The 21,034-nt window shown below is 42.9% G+C and overlaps 1 protein-coding gene across 8 annotated transcripts in view; it reads left to right on the top strand.

Moving 5' to 3' along the window:
* CUX1 (cut like homeobox 1) overlaps positions 1-21,034 on the top strand; it is a 266,339-nt gene that overhangs the window by 105,895 nt on the left and 139,410 nt on the right. For all 8 annotated transcript variants that reach the window (XM_079955383.1, XM_079955381.1, XM_079955379.1 and 5 more), the window contains exon 3: positions 18,893-18,940. In XM_079955383.1, coding sequence (XP_079811509.1) covers positions 18,893-18,940 — 48 coding nt within the window. The remainder of the gene's footprint in view (positions 1-18,892; positions 18,941-21,034) is intronic.

The raw sequence follows: 21,034 nt of genomic DNA, 5'->3' as shown, positions 1-21,034 counted from the left end.
CCCATTTAAATGTGGACTGGTAGCCAACATTAGTTGTAATCCGACAACATCTGGAGGGCATCATGTTAGCTATCTCTTTTGTAGCCTGACCCAAGTTCACAATTTGGCTATTTCTGTTCCATCTTGGTGGTGGTACTTGACACCTAAGTAGATGGCTTGATGGGCTTTTCATCCATCTTTGTCTCAGTGAAATACCACAGTGCTCACATCGTGATTAATCTCAGTGCTTACAGTTGCCATTCATATTGCTTTAAAAAGGCAACTATCGTGAGTTCATAAAGCACCTAAAATTTACCAACCTCTGCACAATGACAGTCCCTGTGTGTGCAGTTTTTTCAGTTTGTTAGACATAATGCAAGAGGGAAGAGGTCAACAGGCAAACTCAGGCACCAGTTCAGCCTTACAGAACAGTTATTTCAGTATACAGCCTGAAAAGAAACATGGCATTTGGCCTTTCTGTTACAGCCAGATGGAATGACCACTAATAGCTGACAGGAGAAGGAGCCGTTCAGTTTCAGCTGAGAAGAGTCCTGCTGGATCTGACCAAAGGACTATCAACTAACCTAGCATCATTTTTCCTTTGCCCATGAGCCAAATGTTTTAGGGAAGCCCACAGGTAGGTCAGAAAGGCACCAGCCCCCTCCCACTGTTACCCTACCCCCGAGCAACCAGTATACAGGAATATCCTGCATCTGAGAATGGAAGTTCTATGAACTGGTCATGGCTATCATATCTTCTTGTGTTTGAAGGAACTTGACAAGAGGCATTGGTGTTTTTCAGAGCCAATGACATGGAAATGGGCTATTGATAATTCATAGATCTTTTTAAAAATTAAAATTTGATCTAGATTGCAACTAAAAATGTGAAATATTCTTAGTGTTCCAAGTGCATTAGGTGCAAAATAAGTGCCTGTCCCTTTTCTCTCTTGAGAAACATGAAGTACTTTAGAAGTAAAATGTCACATGTCTAGAAATCCTGGCCCTGTTTTAAGGGCTTATGTGGATACCTGTATTCAGACGCACATAAAACGTGCAAAGATTCAGGGTACTAATGAGCAGATCTATCAACCTTCATTTGCTTCCAGTTGTCCTGAAATGCCTTGAACATAGATACTCCAAACATCTCACCTCACTGTTAAAGTTTCCGTGTACATGTCAAGTTCTAGAAACATACAATTCCATCTTACAAAGGTGTAAGACACCATTGTTGTATACCAAACAATTCTGACTCAGATATTTCACCAAGAGCTATTTAATAGCGATTGTATATCACACTCAGCATCAACATCCTGAGTGTGCATTTACACAAGCTACGCTATAATGATGGTCCTTGCTGTTTGTGATATGTGCATTCCTCACTGTGAAATGGTCGGCCCCATAGAGCACACATACCTCTGTGCTCTTCCTTGTGAATATATGGCCATGCTCCTCGCTGTTCTGTTAGCCAGAGCAGGTTGAAGGAACAAAGGAGCTGCATTAGCCATGGTTGCAGTGGGAGCATTGTGCCCTTCTTCTCTGGTGTAGTGATGCTCAACTGGGGTGTAGGACAAAGTGAGGTTCAGGTTGGACGCAAGGCAAGGCGGGGTCAGGCTGAACGCAGGGTTTAGATGCAAGGCAGAATCCAGGTGATAAAGTTGGAGAGGCTCAGGTCTTCCAGGGTTTTCTGCAGTAGAGTCTGCAGAGTCAGAGGACCGCAGTCCAGCATCGTTGGGCAGAGGAATGGCCCCACAGGTTCGTCAGGTAGCAGTGTCTCTGAGGTGTGCTCTGCATGCCCGTCCCCTTCAGGTTCAGAATCTTTATCTCATCACCCAAGAAAGAGGAATCCAACTCTTCGTCCCTGACACATGTTATCAATGCTGTGGTGTAGGCTCCTTGAAATCAGTAAACTTCAGTTAGCCACTACTAGCCAGAGTCCATTGATTTCAGTTGGTCTACTACTATGACTTAGTCAGATACCACCCATTGTTGTTTGTACAATAAGTTTCATTGATACTGTAATATGCAATACAGTGTTTTATGTTACTCTTCACTGTGTATCACAATTCTCATTAAGGTACTTTGAACTTTTTTTTTTAAAGGGGAAAATCTCTGAAACTTCAGTAGACAATATTCAAGGATCTTACTTAGCTAGGTGTGATAGTTGGGCATACAGTAACTCTTGACACTTTCATTGTGCTTTTGTGTGTACGGGATGGTTCATTTCTAGCAATAGAGAAGAGTCTTCTGTGAGCACCTGCCAAAACTGCATTGGCATGGGATTAGAAAACTGAATAATTATTGATTTGGTTGAAAGGGGGGGAGTATTAAAATCGTTTGCACACAAGACACACATAATCTCAAGATTTAATACTTTGGTGGAATGCATTTATTAATTAAAGAGATACACACTGTCAGATGCTATTGGAATAGCATTTTTTTATAATTTTATAATTCTTATTTTTGTAATGCATCTTTCCTTTTTTGCAAGGGGAAAAATTAAAAGGGAAAAGGACTGTGGTTTTGTCCATGGCTTCCCAAGCACAAATCAATATACAGTGCACATGATGTTTTAATATCTTTAGCACTCCTTTACTCTATCAGTTACATGTGAGAATCTGTATAGATTTAGCAATTATTTTAAGGATGGTGGTGTTCCGTAGATTCTTCTTGTGTTCTTCTGTAAAGTTTAAGGAAAATTTGTTTCCCTTTGGCTATTGTAAACCAAATTATTCCTTTCTATAATGTTGGTGTGCTAATCTGCCAAAAAAAAAAAAAAAAGATGAAGCAGTTGATTTCTTTCTGTGTACTTACCTCTCCCTTCCCTTAAGCATGTGGTCAGCTTTGTAAGTTCTCCAGGCTTATTGAGAAGTATGTTGGCTGTAACTGAATTTATTACATTTTCTCCATTCCAGTTGTGTTTGGCACTTGTTTATGAAGCATCTCTGAATCATATTTTCCATTTAACTTTATGCATGCATGCAAGCATTTCAAGGTAAACCGTTTCAGATTTGGCTTCTGAAATAGTTAGAATGACATCTTAAACAGCATTGTCTGCCTTGATCGCTCCGCTAGGCCGTTAAATCTTGTGGATCTTAAGGTCTCTTCCCTGCAGGCAGAAGGTGGTGCTTTCATCCAACTAGAAAGTTTCAGTTTATGGAGTTGAATACCCAAAAGATCCTCTAGTACCATTTTCCTCTGTAAAGGAGGATTAGCATAATACAAATGCTCCAACTGTTCACATTTACCCAGAACATCTTTTTTCTGCTCCCCATTCCTGTTTTGACCTTATATTTTTGCCCTACAGAGATGCCTTCATAAAACATTATTGATGTGACCCAAGAGGGTTCAGGATTCAGCTCATTCCCTAGAATCTTAGAAATGCCAGAGGAGTGGATACCTTTTGTCTCTGGCACCCATAATTATGAATCCATGTGCATGTGCTGCACAGTTTGCTATTTTGCATGCTACAGCTGCTAAGGTTGCTAACAAAATATTGCAGGACAGTTACATGTTTATATTCAGTCTTTAATCCAATGTCTTGGCCTTGAGTGGAGTAAAACCTAAAGTAGGCCTGGCAAGCCAATCCATTGACCAGTAAAATATTGCCAAATGTTCCATGAATCCCAGAATACTGCCATGTAGAATGGCAGGTTACCTTTCTATTTTATTTTGGTGTCATTTGTTAGCAAGGGCAGGAGTTTGCCCCCTAACCTTGCAGTAGTCATGGGTAATCCTAGCAGCAAAGTGAAGTTTCTCTTACTGTTCACCTGATGACACCAAACGAGGGCAAGAGAAGAACAGAAGCTGTTGCCAGTGACGAAAGTCCCTGCCTAAGATCAACCATGACCATCTTGTTTGCTGAAGGAATCAGGGGGTGCACCATCTGTATAATCTGGCTGTTCTTACAAAGTTTCTACTTCATATTATTTCTGTTCTTAAATCTGCACTTTCATTTTTAAAGCTGAAGAGAAGAACCATTCAAACCTCTTAATATTTTAAAAATGCTTTATTGTATACAGATATTTGACCAGTATTAAGTTTGGTCAGATGAGGATATGATTCTTGTGTGGTCAGTCCCAGCAGGCAGAGAAGAACATCTAGTGACAATTAAAGAGGGCAAGAGTTTGGTCAGTGATCCTTTGTTTCACAAATGGGGTATTGCATGTAAGCTCCTATTTTCTTAAACTGAAGGGGATTGTAATGTGTCCCTCAGTCATAAGGGTTTTGAGTGTATGTACAAATGCATTTAGATCATATGTCAACAAGCAAATGATGATTCCAGGTGTATAGAGCTAGCTGTGTGTTCCATAACTGGGGTGCCACTATAGAGAAGACCCATTCTCTGTTTCCATCCATAGCATCCAGTCAGGTGGCAGCCCATGCAAGCAATGTGGTAAGTGGGCAGATTCGTTTGGGAACCGCTGGCCCTCTATTACTCTATAGTTCCAAGTTATATAGGACTTTTAAAACCAGGCATAATTTTTTCCAGATTTCTAAACTCTCTGCCATGGGTAGAACGTGGATTGCAGTTCAGCTTCCTTTGCTGAGTGCCTTTGAAGTTGTGGTGCTTTTGCTAACAGTGACAAACCTGCAGCCAAGCTGGCTTGTGTGATTTACAAATAAAATTGATTTTTTTGCATTCTGATGATGATGATGATAATGATAAGAACTAGCACCAGCCCCTTGAATTGTGCTCTGAAACACAGGCAAATCAGTGGCCTGAAGAGAGCATTCAAAAGGCTTGCACATGTGCAGCAAAACATATACATGATAATATAGTTCTTCTTGCAGGGTTTGGGATAGTAACTTTTGAGCACCTAAGAAGGAACTGCACCTGGTATCAACAGAGTGTAGAAAATGGGGCTGATCAGCAGCTTCTTTAGCTGAGAAGCATAGTGTATTCAAGATTGCTGATATTGGTATCTCTGCTCTCCGTATATGGTTGCCTTAGGAATGTCTGTCCAAGTTGGCTAGACATTTATGGACTTTGCTGATTCATCCGCTTGAGCCAAGAGCCGTGGCCAAGACAGAGTGTTTGTTTGACTGTGTTAAGTTTCTGAATTGCTGCAGAGCCAAGAAGAAGGGAGGTTTTTTGCTATTATTGTGGTCGCAGAAAATAGCTCATTGAAACTTGAAAACTGAGCAAGCTGCTAAAGGCTTTGGATATATGGATGCCATTACAAGTGAAAGCTCTGTGCTCCATCCTGATAGGCACTGATGACTGTTGGGAACAGAATGTTCTTTAGTGACAATAAACCCAGTTTGCAACAAAAATCAAAATGATATGCAGTTTTTCTGTTTTAAGCCACTAAAGATAAGTTTAATGCATTCTGTTGGCATAGGCAAGCACAACCTCTGTTTTAAATTTGCACTGGAAAGTGGTGTGATTGATTGTTGAGCAAGTATGCCTTGAAGTGACAGGAGGAGAAAATGGAGCTCAAGACTTGAGAGTTTCCTTTTTTGGTCTTTCTTCTGCAGTGTACTTGGATTACTTGTGAATTCAGAATTGTGTGTTAATGTGACTTGAGTTCCAGATTCCTTCTTATTGTTTTATCTCTTTGAAGCCCACTTATTCCCTATAGAGCACACTAGTTAGGGAGAGTATTTTTCGGTAAGCACTACTTGGAACTGCAGAACAACACTCTTCTAATCACAGTATGCACAGGACTCATTCACACATTACAGAATGGCAAACCCAGATGCATTTTTGAGTGGGAGACCAAAGGTCGTTATGGCTTTCTTATAGGTATACATAACACATGTGTCTGGAAAAAATAAGTTAGTCCCCACGTATGTTACACTTGGAAATGTGCTGGTCATATCTGTAGAGCAGCAGTAGGAACCTGCAGCTCTCCAGATCTTGTTGAATTCCCAACTCGCGCCAGCTCCAGCCAACTTGGCCGTTGGTCAAAGCTGATGGGAGTTTGAAGTCCAGGAGTGTGTGGAAGGCCACAGTTTCCCCACCCCTCCTGTAGAGAAACACTACTTCTTCTAAAAAAAAATTACACACATGCACACACATCATAAGCCCTCAAAGTGATAATTGAAGGGCACATGCAGGTACCAACTAGCTTTCTTATCGGTAAGTATGTGAAAGTAAGAAATACTTTATGAGACTAGGACATTCCTTCTTTTTGCAGATCACATTTTGGACTTCTAAAGTGCCTGTTTGAACAGCCAGTTGCGGAATTCAGTTGCTGTTTTCAGTGCCAACCTGTGTCTTTAGAGCAGTTGGGTGGAGGGAAACTGTACAGTGGTACCTCGGGTTAAAGACGCTTCAGGTTGCAGACTCTGCTAACCCAGAAATAGTACCTCGGGTTAAGAACTTTACTTCAGGATGAGAACAGAAATCGTGTGGCGGCGGGGCGGCGGCAGCAGGAGGCCCCATTAGCTAAAGTGGTACCTCAGGTTAACAACAGTTTCAGGTTAAGAACGGACCTCCAGAACGAATTAAGTTCTTAACCCAAGGTACCACTATATGATGCATTAAGTTGGATTATTAGGGTTCTTGAAAGGCAACAATTGGCAGAAAGTAAACTGTCTTGGAAACCATTCCTGAGATGGATTTCTTCATCCCAAGAGCTGTATGTTTAAATCACTTTCTACCTTCAGTTGAGGTTATAAGGATCCTGGCAGCAAATTAACCATTATTTGCTTAAAAATGATACGCCTGTAGCTGACTGATGGTCCTGGCTAAATCTTTTGTGACCTAGAGCTTGCATCTTGAGAGGCGTAGATATTATAGAAAGGGGTTGGGATGGTGGGGGTGAGTGCAAACAGTGTGGCTCACCGTCAGCCTGTGCCATTAGGCTCTTTGTCTCATTTGGTGAGCCAGCTCTTCTAAATCTTCCCAGTAAGCCCCAGTAATGGCCATATTCTCTGGTGCTTGTGTGTACGTTTTAAGACCAAAACACTGCTTGTGTGAACGAATGTGGTGGTGGGTGCCCGAGGGTCCTTCCATAGTGTCATTCAAAAGCAAGTTCTGTAGTTCAACAGGTATGCACTTTGCTCCGCACTGGGGAAGTCTCCAGTTAAATTAGTGTGTTCAACCCAGCACCATAAGAGGGCAGGTGGCTATACAGGTTAGTTTGTCCCAGAGTCTCCAGGCACATATCAGAGCAAGAAGAGTGCCAAGGGGAGGATAATCTTGACCTTTCCTACCCACTTGGGCTCTCTGGAGTTCTGTCGTGTTATTCAGGGTCGAAGTTTTGTAGAGGGCAGCCCTTGCAGGGCAGGAGTTTTAATTAAAGCAAACCTCATAGAGGAAACTATTGGGAGGTAGTTATGGCCACTGAACTCCAGGGTAGGTCTGTCACTCAACACATTCTCTGGCTTCTCCACATTGACAGGCTTCCAGCAGCTCCAAATGGGCACTCTCCAAATGGACAGAGGATAAAGAGAAGGAATACAGAACCCAAGTGTTTCAAAATTCATAGGAGTTTTTAGTAGGTTGTAGGAGACGATCTCTTGAAGTCTATTTCTGTGTTATTCTGTGAGTCACTAAGAAGCATTGTATGTAGGTAAAGGACCCCTGGACGGTTAAGTCCAATCAAAGGCGAATATGGGGTGTGGTGCTCATCTTGGTTTTCAGGCCGAGGGAGCTGGCGTTTATCTGCAGACCAGCATGACTAAACTGATTCTGGCGCAACGTGGTGAGTGCCAGAGTGCACAGAAACGCCGTTTACCTTCCTGTCACAGTGGTACCTGTTTATCTACTTGCATTGGTGTGCTTTTGAACTGCTAGGTTGGCAGAAGCTGGGACAGAGCAACAGAAGCTCACCCCATCACGCGGATTCGAACTTGCAGCCTTCTGATCAGCAAGCCCAAGTGGCTCAGTGGCTTAGAGCACAGCACCACCTGTTCCCTTATATTGTTTGTTTGTTTGTTTGTTTGTTTGTTTGTATGTATGTATTTTATTGGTAGACTGGGTTGTGGTGCTGATGGCCACTCTGAGTGCTGCTGAAGCCAGTGGTGGTAGGAAGGAGAGAGAAATTGCCAGGGGCTGATCTGAACATAGATAAGCTAGGAAAAGGCTGGTGCTTCAAATTCACTGATGAATCTGCATAGGAGAGTGTCTTAAGAGCATGAGCTGTATGGTTGAAATGATGCCTTCTCTGTGGACTAATTTGGTAATACTATGAAAACCATTGTGTCTGTTCTCTCCCACTTGGGTCTGCAATATAGGAACACCCTACAGGCTGTTGCAAGAATGTGAAGTCCTTTGAACATGTGTGATGCTCTACATAAATGTTGCTTGTGGTCTCTGTGTAGGTACAAAACACATTTTTCTCTTGCATTTTGTCTCTCACTCACTCTCTCTTCCTAATTTTGCATGGTTCTTTGTCTCCGTCACCCTTCTGCAGCTATGTGCCTTAGGAGGTTGCAGACTTCTTTGGTAAAGTGCAGGGGATTTGGAAGGGAGTTGCTGATTCCAGATGGCCATGATCGCTGTTTGTTCTGCTTGGGGGAAGAGCACATCCTGGACCCTTGTACTCTTCGCCAACCGTTTTTTAAAAAGTTAAGAAAAAGAAAAATTTAGCACACAAACAAATTTATTTTGCAATATTTTTTGTTTGTTTGTTTTTTGGGGTGCTTATATACAGTTGTACCATGGATCTCGAACGTCTTGGTACTCAACGACGCAAACCTAGAAGTGTTTGTGAATGTTCTTTGGAATCCAAACACCCATGGCTTTTGATTGGCTGCAGGAGCTTCCTGCAGCCAATCAGAAGCTGCTATGGTTTCCAAATGTTTTGGAAGTCGAATGGACTTCTGGAAGGGATTCCGTTCCACTTCCAAGGTACGACTGTACAGTGGTACCTCGGGTTAAGTACTTAATTCATTCCGGAGGTCCGTTCTTAAGCTGAAACTGTTCTTAACCTGAAGCACCACTTTAGCTAATGGGGCCTCCTCCTGCTGCCGTGCCGTCAGAGCATGATTTCTGTTCTCACCATGAAGCAAAGTTCTTAACCTGAAGCACTATTTCTGGGTTAGCGGAGTCTGTAACCTGAAGCGTATGTAACCCGAGGTACCACTGTACTATTTTTTCAGGTGGACCTTGCAAAGTTGTTTACATAAAATTTACAATAATAAGCATAATTTAAAACTTTAGAGTAGAACAGAAGAAACACTTGTTTGGAAGAATCTGTTTCTGTTATCGGATCCCCTCAGGGCCCGTGGATTTTTCAGGATCCCTGTGGTGGCCGCTGTGGGAGGGAGAGGCCACTTTTGGGACTGGGAATAGTGGCAACTCCCAGCGGCTGGTGTTTCTTCTTCACATTCCTTAGAGCAGGAAAGGGGAAGCGGTGTAACCACTTTACCCACCCTTGAGCTGCTTTGCAAGAGTGTGCCCTCACCATGTCCAAATCTATAACTGATGCACTCCATGCTTCATTTTCTGTGACCAGCACCAAAACATCACCTGCCCTGTCACTTCCAGCTTTGCTGAACCCTATAAGTTCTGCTTCCTTAACACTGACTACAGTATCTAATATGTCCACCAGCACAGAGGTAAAAAATATAGCCCCCAGGAAAAGGATTATGCGTCCCGTTCCTCCTCTTCCACTTTTCTTCCTTATAGCCTCCCAAGGCTGCTTTTCTTTGGAAAAAGAATAAACTAGTTGGGTCTTCATTACACTCATTTGCATATGTCTAATTTACTCCTCTGCAAGATAAAAATAGGTATAAAGAAAGTATGGTCGTGTCAGAATGGAATAATTCTATGACTTACTCGATAGAAGAAAGTGTGTTTATTGATCAGGTTTGAGTAGTCTCTCTTAAAAGCAATCTGTCCCCTGACATTTTCCATAAGTGATTGAGGGGGGAAATAGTTTCCCGTTCTGTCATTTCTGGACAGCGCTAACTTACTGTTTCATAACTGATGGCACAATATTAGTGTGTTCTGAAATATGTGCAGTTTGAGAGATTGACTCATAAAGCTGTGTGAAAAGAATTGATTCTGACGTCTGTGGATTCAACAGCCTTTTCCAAGTGCAGCTTATCCTGTAAACAATAGTGAAGGCAGCCCATCAGCATTCGCACACAGGAGCGGTGGTGGTTTCGTTTTTGTTTCAAGTCTGCCATAGTGAGCAGTAAGGCTTAAGAAAAGACCCGGGTACCTTAGGGGAAGTTAGTATATTGTGTCATCTTGCTACTGGAAGGAAACGTAGACTTAAAAGCATTAAAGGGGAGGAGATCTTTGCAAGTGTTGGAGGGGGGAGCACTCTCACCCTGTGAAAAGGATCTGTGATCACAGGCCAGAGAGCTTGCTAAGCCGGCTTGCGGGTTCTTTTCTGCCAGTATTTGGGCACTGTTGCATTTGTGTGGCCCTTGGACAGTAGTACGAAGGGAGGCACCTTCTGGTGCCATTCAGAGGGCCACCCTTACCCTGTGCCACCCAGGAAGAGCGTCATTGCAAAGGGAGGACTTTCCCATCCCCACTCCTTGCCTGGAGAAGGAGCAGCTGCAGGAACACTTTGCTCCAAGTGCTGCTGTGGCCGTTGCAGTAATATTCTGTGCAGGAAGGCCATCGACATGGCCCCACCTGCCAGCAAACAACTCAATACTTTTGGTTTTTTTTTTTTCATTGCCAAAATTGATATTATTTATTTATTTAATGATTTTCAGTGTTATGCATTTCAATAATTTTACAATCATTTAAACATTTCAAAACTCCACTTCCTTCCCCCTCTTTCTGTGGTTCCTTAAATTTATTTTTTATTTTTTCTGCAAGTTTCAAATTAACTCAATTTACTCATTTATTCCTCTACTTTAAATATATACAGTCACACCTCTGGTTGTGAACGTGATCCGTGCGGGAGGCATGTTCGCAATCCGCAGCATTCGCAGCCTGAAGCGCCACGTCTGCACACATGCATGACGCGATTCGGCGCTTCTGCACATGTGTGTGATGTCATTTTTGTGCTTCTGCGTGAGCGCCGAAACCCAGAAGTAACCCGTTCCAGTACTTCTAGGTTTGGCGCAGTCTGCAACCAAAAAACGCGCAACCCGCAGCGTTCGTGACCCGAGGTATGACTGTACTCTTTAAAACTGCAGGTTTATTACAATAATCCTGCCAATGTTCTTATCTGTTTGCAGCTTATTTGTAAATATTCAATGAACCATTTCCATTCTTTTATATAAAAAAAGTTTGTTGTCTTGATTTCTTACTTTACCAGTAAGTTTCGCCATTTCTGCATATCCCATAAGTTTTTGTATCCATTCTTCTTTCGCTGGGACTTCTTCATTCCATTGCCAAAATTTATATGTATCCTCTGCCTTTCCCCCTATCCTTCTGTGTCTTACACTTTTAGTTTATAAGCCTGAAGATGGGGCACGTGTATTATTATAATAATTATTATTACCGCTCCTACTAATGTGAGCTGCTTTAAGAGACAATATTTGTCTGAAAAGTATGGTAGTATGGCTGTATTATTTTTTGTAACAAAATCATTCAATAAAAATTATTTATAAAAAAAAGAAAAAGAAAAGCAGGACAAAAAACATTTTTGAAGCAATTATCTTACTTCAACGCATGCTCTTGTGTACCTCTCCCTCTCAAGCCCCTTTGCAAATCTATTTACATGCACTACAACCTGCATTTGTCCTTTTTTGCCTCAGACTACAAGTCCCCCTGGACCAGAGCTTAGGTTACTTTTGTACATCCTTAGCACTGTGTTAGCACTGGGGGAACATGTAGTGACAGTAGCAACAGCAATCCTGGTGCCAGATAAGCACCTGAAACTCAGACCTACCCACCCCGTTATGTGTGTATGAGTGTTTGGTGGGCAGCCAAGATGGTTACTTTTTAATTTTTAAAAATACATGAAAGTAAACAATTAATCTACCCATTCTTCCAAGTATCTGCATGGTGAAATCAACAACCTGCATTAAATTTCAAATCATATCTAAGCCATGTTCATTCTGAGTTGTGTAGGTCTCACTCAATTTCAGCATGTCATAAAAGGGTCCAGTTCTGCCTAAATATATCTCCTGCATGAACTTTCCATCCACAAGCATGTTTGTTCATCAACATAATGTTCCAAAATTATAACCTTCAATAAATAAAGTTGTCATCGAATTATATTTGAAACTCCTGGCATATGCTGTTGGAGGTACTATCAGGATCTCATATACAGTCATACCTTGGGTTACAGCCGCTTCAGGTTGCGTTTTTTCAGGTTACGGATGCCGAAACCCGGAAGTACCAGAAAGGGTTACTTCCAGGTTTCGGCTTTCGCGCATGCGCAGAAGCACCAAATTGCAACCCACGCTTGCACAGACGCGGGTTGCGAACACTGCGGGTTGCGAACGTGCATCCCGCACGGATCACGTTCACAACCCAAGCGTCCACTGTACTACAGTTTTGTTGATTTTTGCAAAACATCATTCAAATAGTTCTTTAACTACATTCACTCCATATGTGGGCAAATGTACCCCGGTAGTTTCTCCACAGAGAACTGAAACATTCTGACTTGAACACTCAAAACTTGGAGATTTTGGAGGAAGCACAAAGGAGGGAGTGCCCAGATGTGTCTGAGCAAACTTGACAATGCAGTTTTGATGTCAAAATACAAGGTTGGAACACTAACACCATACAGCTGTTCCAGAAGCAAGTGTATAGCATCTTGACACATGTTTCTTGTTTGATTCATACTTATAAAACCAGACTTGCTCAACCTCAGTAAGTTATTTGCAAATGCCATTCTCTTTGATTTCCTTGCTGGGCGGGCCTGTGCGCCGGAAAAAATAGGTCAGGAACAGTAATCTAAATCTTCTCCTGATAAATAATTAAAGCTAATGGAATTTTCACAAGATCTGTGGCCTAAAATTCTTAAAGCACCAGTGTGCTCTTTTTCTGCTAATGTAAAAGTTAAGTTTGGGTTTTTTTAAGCCAGAAGAAGTAGCTAGCAACAGAGATTTAATTGAAAAATAGTGTAATTTTATTTTGCTGTAGCATGGAATAGATTTCTGGGGAGGGCAGTGTATATACTCATTGTTAGAAATAAGTATTTCAGTAAATGAATTGATCGTTGACTGGTTGGGCACATAATGAACGGCCCAGTGGTTCATTCTGCCTTGGGGGTAGTGCCGCCTGCTGCTTTTTCTTACTCTTCCCTTTCTTCTTGACCTGTAAATATGCAAATAGATGTTCTGGAAGATCATATAGTTCTCCCAAGACGCACTCTTCACAAAGGCCTGCCCCATTTATGGGCAGCAAAACAATGTGTATTTATTGAACAGCCAGGTTGTTTTAGCATGTGGTTTAATATTAATGGGAGCTTGTTGCCATTAAATACTTGGTGGTGAGTGCTGGGATTTCACTTAGTTGGCTATATAAAAGGGAAATATTCATGGGGGGAGGGAGGCCAGGATGACTGCCCTTCTGTCTGCTCCATGTATTCATTTATGTTTAAATTCTATCCCTTATTTTCACTACATTGGGTTGGCAAGGCAACTAACACCCTCCCTCTCTGGTTCTTTGGTTTTTTTTAAGGTGCAATACGTGGAGGCTGTTTGCTCTATTCTTGTTATGAATTTATATGCAGGAAATGCTTCTCTGTTCTTCAACAACCTATGGCACTAATAAGCAAACTGTGTGTTCCGTAGTAGAATGACAAGCACATCACAAGAATAAACAAACTTTGAAATATTCCTGAAAGTCCAAAATACCCATCCACGCAGAGGCTGCCCACTGTATCTCTCGGTGACTACCGTAGCTGCTCTGACCTCAGCTCCATAAATTCAGCCTCCTTTGATTCAATTGCTCTAGATGCAAAGACCCAGCAGAATCCTGTGCTCTGAGAAGGAGTACCCGTCACCTCTCTGCTTGAGTTGTTTTCTGCCTCTGCCAAAAGAGTGACTCGTGCAGAGACCCACAAGGACAACTCTGTGGGTGAACATTTACTTCTCCATCCAGGCTTTAATTGCCTTGGGGAACATGTGCTTCTATGTCAAGCTATTAGAATTATGGGGAACTCTGGCTCACACCCTTTGTAAGCATTTTGTCTCCAAGAAATGGTGTGTTCCTGCCATCCGTCCATTCCCCTCCGTTTTAAAGAGGTAGTGTATGCTCAGTACATGCTGGTTCTTCTCTTCATGTGGCCTGAGCGAGCAAAATACCTCCCCTCCTCGATAAGTTGCTCTCAAGTTCTTGTCAGAAAGCATCTGGAATCATAATGTTCAGCCTTGGCCAATTTTCAGTGTAGGGTCACTTGCTAGTTCCTTATTAAATGTCTCCTAACAAGGGAGGAAATGCAAAAGGGGTAGACAGTCGGAAAACTGGAGCGTCTCCTGCGTGATGAACCGGCTCCACAATTGGATGCGACAGCTGAACTAATGATGTCACTGACGCTGATGTGACCGGGCTGCTTCTCTCCACCCCCCTCCTCATCAGTACTCCAACTCTCTCCAGCCAGTGTGCAGGACGTTTGCAGAGAGAGAGAGAAATGAACCACGGCAGAGTCAGGGAATCCAGGAGCCTCTTCCTTCCAAATTCATTTTGCTTACAGATACAATACTTTACGGATGAGAACCCTGTCTAGGTTGTAGGAATCCCGGAGGGTCATTTTGTCAAATGAGGGCTGCAAATAGCTGGAGAATTCTGGAAGACAAACTCTCTCTCTCTCTCTCTCTCTCTCTCTCTCTCTCTCTCTCTCTGTGTGTGTGTGTGTGTGTGTACACATACTGGGGAGGGGGACTACCATAGCAGGCAAGACCATTTAGGGATCAAAAGGTTTTCCACAGCTGTCGACAGAAAGCAAAAAGGTGAAGTTGTCCACCTGACCAATCATAGTGAAATCGAAACAGAAGGTGCAAAATCTGTATTTTTAGGTGGCTCTTGAATAATTTGCAACAGAATCAGCTGTATGGAATCAAGGCACCGTATCATTTTGTCAGTCCCTCTCTTCCAAACAGGAGGTCTTGTATCTACAGTGCCCCTAATATATGCATACAGTGGTACCTCTGGTTAAGAATTTAATTTGTTCCGGAGGCGCATTCTTAACCTGAAACTGTTCTTAACCTGAGGTACCACTTTAGCTAATGGGGCCTCCCACCGCGGCGGCGCTGCACAATTTCTCTTCTCATCCTGAAGTAAAGTTCTTAACCTGAGGTACTACTTCCGAGTTAGCGGAGTCTGTAACCTGAAGCGTTTGTAACCCGAGGTACCACTGTCCTGACCTCTACAGCTAGAATGAATGAGCAGGCTATTCACCTCTTGGCAGGCTAATAAAAAGTGTGCCTTCTACCAAGTGGGCTGGCTGAGAAATGACCGAGCCATTTGCTCCTCCTCCACTGGCCCGCTTGCTTGGTCATCAGCATGGAATTCCTGGTCACCTGCGGAAGCTAGGTGAATGGTTAAGCCAGGCTTCCCCAACTTCGGCCCTCCAGAAGTTTTGAGACTACAATTCTCATCATCCCTGACCACTCGTCCTGCTAGCTAGGGACCATCTGACTTGTAGGCCAAAAACATCTGGAGGGCCGAGGTTGAGGAAGCCTGGGTTAGGCAGAGTGGTACTGACTGATGAGGAGGAGGAGACTGGTTTCTTACATTTATTTCTTATAGCTTCCCCATCGTCTTCGATACCTCTCAGCTACTTACATTGAACATTTGCTTGCATGCAGTCACAAGTTCAGCTTGGCAGCAGAGGCTGGCCTGTAACAATGTAAAACTTAAAAGACACACCTTTTGGTGTCAACCTTGAGTGCCCCAGATTCAGTCCGTAGCATCTCCATCTTAAAAGATTATGGTAGCAGGCTGGGAAAGCTTTCGAAGGACATCTGCAAGTCAGAGTGCACAGCACTGGCTCAGATGGACTAACAATCTGACTAGGTAGAAAACTGCTTCCCATGTTTGGATGACTGGTTTTCAATCGGGATGATTGGATTCCCTCTGTTAATACTTTTTTAAAATTGGTTATTCTGATATCCCTTGACTTCCACTCAGTTTGGATTTCAGCAGGATTTCCTGATTTTTAAATGCTAGTAATGGATTGCACATGTATTATCTCAGTAGTGGAGGGTGTGTGTGTATTTGTGTGTGTGTGTGTGTGTTATTTGTGTGTGTGTGTGTGTGTGTTATTTGTGTGTGTGTGTGTGTGTTATTTACAGACTTGTGCAATTCTGTGGTGGGGAATTAAGTGCTTCTGTGAACTGAAAGGATGGCTGTTGGGAGTGTCGAGATCACAGCAGTGGGGAAAAGTTAAACTCCTCCTCTCTCCCTGCCATAGTCTCAATTTCTAAAAACTGTGTGTTGTCACATTTCCTTTGACCAAGAAACTGAGATGGGAAGCCTGTGGTCCTTAAGATGGACTCCAGCTGCCGTCATCGCTGACCATTGAGCATGCTGGCTGGGACTGATGAGAGTCGGAGTAAAACAGCATGTTGAGGGCCACAGATTCTTGATCCGTGCCGTCAAACATCTCCATATATTATAATTTCCTTTTTTGGTGGAGAAGGGTGTGTGTGTGTGTGTGTGTGTGTGTGTGAGAGAGAGAGAGAGAGAACATTTGCTTTGTTAAAGAGAGAGACACAGAAAAACAGAGAGAGAGAGACTGACTTCAACCCGCTGTAAAAAGCAAGCCTTATTTTTTTTAGACCATGATGGTTCATTGCTTTCTTGTGGCAAGCAGCAAGAGATATTTTTGAGGAACGATGTTACCAGTTTAATTTGCGAAGAAGTGCTTGGAACGTTTCAGTCGTTTGTGTTAACAAATACTTGTTTGTTCAAGTGTTCAGTGCCACATAGAGTTTCAGAGCTCTAATGTGTGATTAGTGACTTGCTACAGAAGGCTGGCCTTGGCTTCTCCTCCTCCTCTAGTTTTTGATTGCGACCCAAATCATCAGACAGCCTTCATTGTTCTCCCAACATTACAGATTTCTCATGCATCACGCCTTGCGGCTTCCTTCCTTTTTGGTTTGTCCAGTTTAGCCGAAAGAAAGGGGAAATTGCAGCTGACAGTGGTATAAAATTGAGGGATATGGTTGGATAAAGAATTTTCAAAAACAGCCAGCAATAAATCTAGAAGAATATTTCAGGTCAGCAGCAGAGAGAACCAACAATTATGTGCATGAGGGGTTTTCCCCACCTGTTCTCTCTTCTGCACCCATTTCCCCTCCCCTACAACTTCCCACTACCAGCGAAGCCCCCAGCAGTGCATCATTTCCACAGTGGGAAGTGTTGAAGCCGCCCATTTGCTCCTGGGAGGCAAAGGGACATGGGGAGGGAGGTAAAAGCAGTATGTTTTCAGTGAGAGTTAGGGCTCCGTCTTGCCCAAAATTTCTTGGAAGGGGACACAAGAAGACACACACCCCAAACCAAACTAAGAGCCCATTTACTCCAGCCAACCAGTTATCTCCTCTGGGAAGCCCATAAGCAGAACTTAAAGGCATTGGCCTTCTCAACAGTAGCCAGGTAGACTCTTGGAGAAGCCCTCAAGTGAGGCATGAAGACAATAGCCCTTTTGTTCTATCCACATGTGCCCCTGTTGGTCATTGATAGGAGGAGAAGGGAGAGGTTGTCTCTTCCAGGATAAAATGGGAGTCTTTGCCTGGTCACCCAAAGGTAATTCTTCCTAGGCACAAGTGACCTGGAAAATGGCTACATGGATGCTGAATAATGTGGGCAGCCTGTTCCCCTGTCCCTTTAAGGGGACATGGGTCTATAATTAAACTTATATCGTTGTTTTATTATTGCATTTTTAATTATTGTTGTGAGCTGCCTTGGGGCACAAAGTCAAGCTGAACGTATTTCAATAACTGAATAATATAATTTGACCAGGCCTGGTGTCTATGGGATGAAACCTCCAGCCTGTCTCGGCTCCTCACACCAACCTCCAGTAGGGGGCAGGCTTAGTCAGGAACTTCACATGCTCAGCCCCAGGGCTCCATGGGTAATATCTCATTGAGCTCCAGTTTAAAGAACCTACTGATGGTTCCAGCATTGGTTGGGCTGCTGGCAACTGTGGTTGGGGCATTCTTTGTGTTGCTCTCCAGATAATGGAACCAGCTGCCCAGTGAGATCAGCTAAATTATTCAGGATCTGGACCCTTGAAACACTGGCCCGGTGCATGTTCTTCATCTCTGTAATTTACACCCCTGGCTTCTGCGCACAATGCATTCAAGGTGTCAGAGTTTAAGGCACCTAATCATTTTTATTATTATTATTAGCAGCAATTTGATCTCTTTGCCCACCATTCCTTTTGTGATTTTATTTGTGTTTTGCTTTGTTTCTTTGTTCTCTGCCTCGAGGATTTTCTATCGTAGATTCTCTTAATTACAATTACGAAGAGTGTCAACTTTGGGGGCTGGGCATTAAAAGGCCTTGCGCAAAGCTCAATGAAGGCCTGTCTCCTCTTGGAGGTGGGGATTTTGGAGAGAGGCAATTGGTTGCTAATGCCGTGTGCTCCCTCTCCTTAAGCAGGGCTGTGTAAATCCCATGGAGCAGGCAAGGCTGTAAATCTAAATAAATGATGCCCAATTCCTGGCTCGTCAGGAGGAGGCTGTGCTTCAAACGGGGGTCTAGCTTGATCCCTTTCCATGTGGCTACACATGTTTTACATCCCATTAGTCATTCATTGCACTGTTTCAGTTGAGTTGTTAGACTGAAGGAGTTCACTGATTATCCAACATTACTACAGGCTTTTGTTAACTAATTCTCCTCCCTTGGGACAACCGTAATTGTGTATCAGGCTGGAATCATAAGCCAGTTAAAAATGGATTTCTGCTGAACTCCTTGCTCGTAGCAGTGTTTCGATTAAAAATGTAATCAGCCTTCAGCTAATATGATAAAATTGGTAGAAGTGCTGCAAGACTAACTGATGGAATTACATCAAATACATTCAAACAGTTGCATTTTTTGCTGCTTTTTTAGTGATCTGTTTCTTAATGGGTGTGTGTTTGCTTTTATCTTCCAGGACCTGCGCAAACAGGTAGCTCCACTACTGAAAAGTTTCCAGGGCGAGGTAAGTGTTTGTGCTTTTTATTCTCATGTCCTTTATTTCAAGGTGGTGTGTGTTGCCTTTAAGGACTGGGATTCCCTCTTATGAGAGCATAATTTAATTTGTATTACATGAATGAGGATTACCTTTGAGCACAATCGTATTTTTTTCTTTGTATCTCTAAAGAAGTGATTGAAACACACAATCAGAAGTGGGCAACCTTTTTTCTCATTGGAAGGCCACAATGGGGTGGGAGTAGTTTGTCCCAGAGCCCAGATGTTGCTGGTGGGAGGAATCAGAGCTGTTGATTCCTAACTCATTAATTTGCTTCTATTTCAAGACTGCTTTTCAAGTTTATATTTCACAAACTGGCATATTGCTAATAATAATAATAATAATAATAATAATAATAATAATAATAATAATAATAGGACAACTCCCCCACCAACTCATTAAACCAAATCAGCAATAAGAGTGAAATGCATCAAAACCAGGAGGAGATGGTAAAACATTTTCAGTAAAAAAAATCTTCATAAACAGCTTAGCCCATTTTATTTTTATTTTTGAAATTGTACTGCTAAAAGAGCCAGAGTTGCAGATTTGATTAGTTTCCCTTTGAAGGGGGTGGTAGCTACACCCAGGATGGTCCACACTGTTCCCTGACATAGTGATCCCAACTTCCCCTAGCAGTGGATACCAAGAGCCAGCCCCACAGTATATAATTTGACATTAGGGGCTGCTGTTCATAGGAAGTGGGTAAGGGGTCCAAAAATCACATAGGCGTGCCCTGTAAATAAGCAGCATCTGCTCTCATGCAGCACAATATTTGGTGTATTCTGCTCTCTTTAAGTTTAGAGTTAAGACAGGGAGACAAGCATCACACGTTTTCATTGAGGAGACATTTAGAAAATTGTGGAACTCTTTACAGATATGGCACACCTACCACCCGTTTCCCTTGAAGAAGAGTTCGATTGAAACACCCCGACTGCATGTTATTGTTGTCGTCTATTTATCTGTTGGTTTTTTGGTTGGTTGGTTTGCTTGCATGCTTTAAGTAATCCTACTCTTCCTCCAAGGAGCGCAGGGCATCATGTTCCCCACCCCCATGTTATCCTCACAACAGCCCTGTAAGGTAGCTTAGCCTTGGAACAATTCCCACAAGTTGTATTGACTATATGCTACCAATCACTGGGTGGCAAGGGCAGGAGGGGGCTATTACACTCATGTCCTGCACGTGGTCTTCCCAGTGGCATCGGATTGGCAAGTGAGGGAGTGAGAAATCTGGACCGACTGGGCCTAAGGTCTGATTTGAACCCAGCTCTCTTATATTCACCTAGTGAACTTCATAGCTGTGTAGCGGTTTGAATTCATGACATCCTAGTCGCGCACTCTAACCACACCACCTTGGCTAGAGGGCTATCCTTGAATTTTATCCCTGCACTGTTCAGTACGGTTAGCCTCTTTTTAATATCAAGATCTATACTTCCGCCAATTTCTGAAAACAAATAAGAGGGAAGCTCAGCTCTCCATGCATACGATTGAATTTCACAGTTCAAAAGGAACGCAGTCGGAACACAATTCAGAAAGGTTTCCGGTGGGATTGGCCCTTTATATAAGCTGATGACTGCTGCTTTTTGAAGCTTCCTGGGCTAGACTGACTGTTCTGAGACAGAGAAAGAAATGTGAATATTAGAAAAGGGAGCATCTAAACCTGATTCTGTGATGTCACTAAGCAGCTATTTTTAAGACTGGGTAAGGATTTCCTGAGGTCATCCGTATTCTTTTCATGTGGCAAAGCAGGGCTGTCCAAGAGCAACAGAGGAGTTCCTAATCCGGAGCCTGCTGGAGGGCAGATATTCTGAAATAACGTGGCCAGCTGTGCATTTTCTGTGCCGGCCGTTCTTGAGTTCTCATTTGATAAGGCAAGGGGATTTTAAAGGTAAACCCATTCGGTCATTTTTAATGTGGAGGCACAAGGTGAAAATGTTAGGACATGAATTGGTGGCACCCACTAATTAACTTAGTTTCTCTGAGTGGGTTCCATGGTGCCAAATCAGCCAGTAAGGCACACCAAAACAATAGGTGCTCATGGATGCAGCTGTGTATACTAAATTTTAT

This window comes from Podarcis cretensis (assembly GCF_951804945.1).
Source record: "Podarcis cretensis genome assembly, chromosome: 15".
NCBI lineage: Eukaryota > Metazoa > Chordata > Lepidosauria > Squamata > Lacertidae > Podarcis > Podarcis cretensis.
This window is presented reverse-complemented; position numbering and strand designations above follow the sequence as displayed.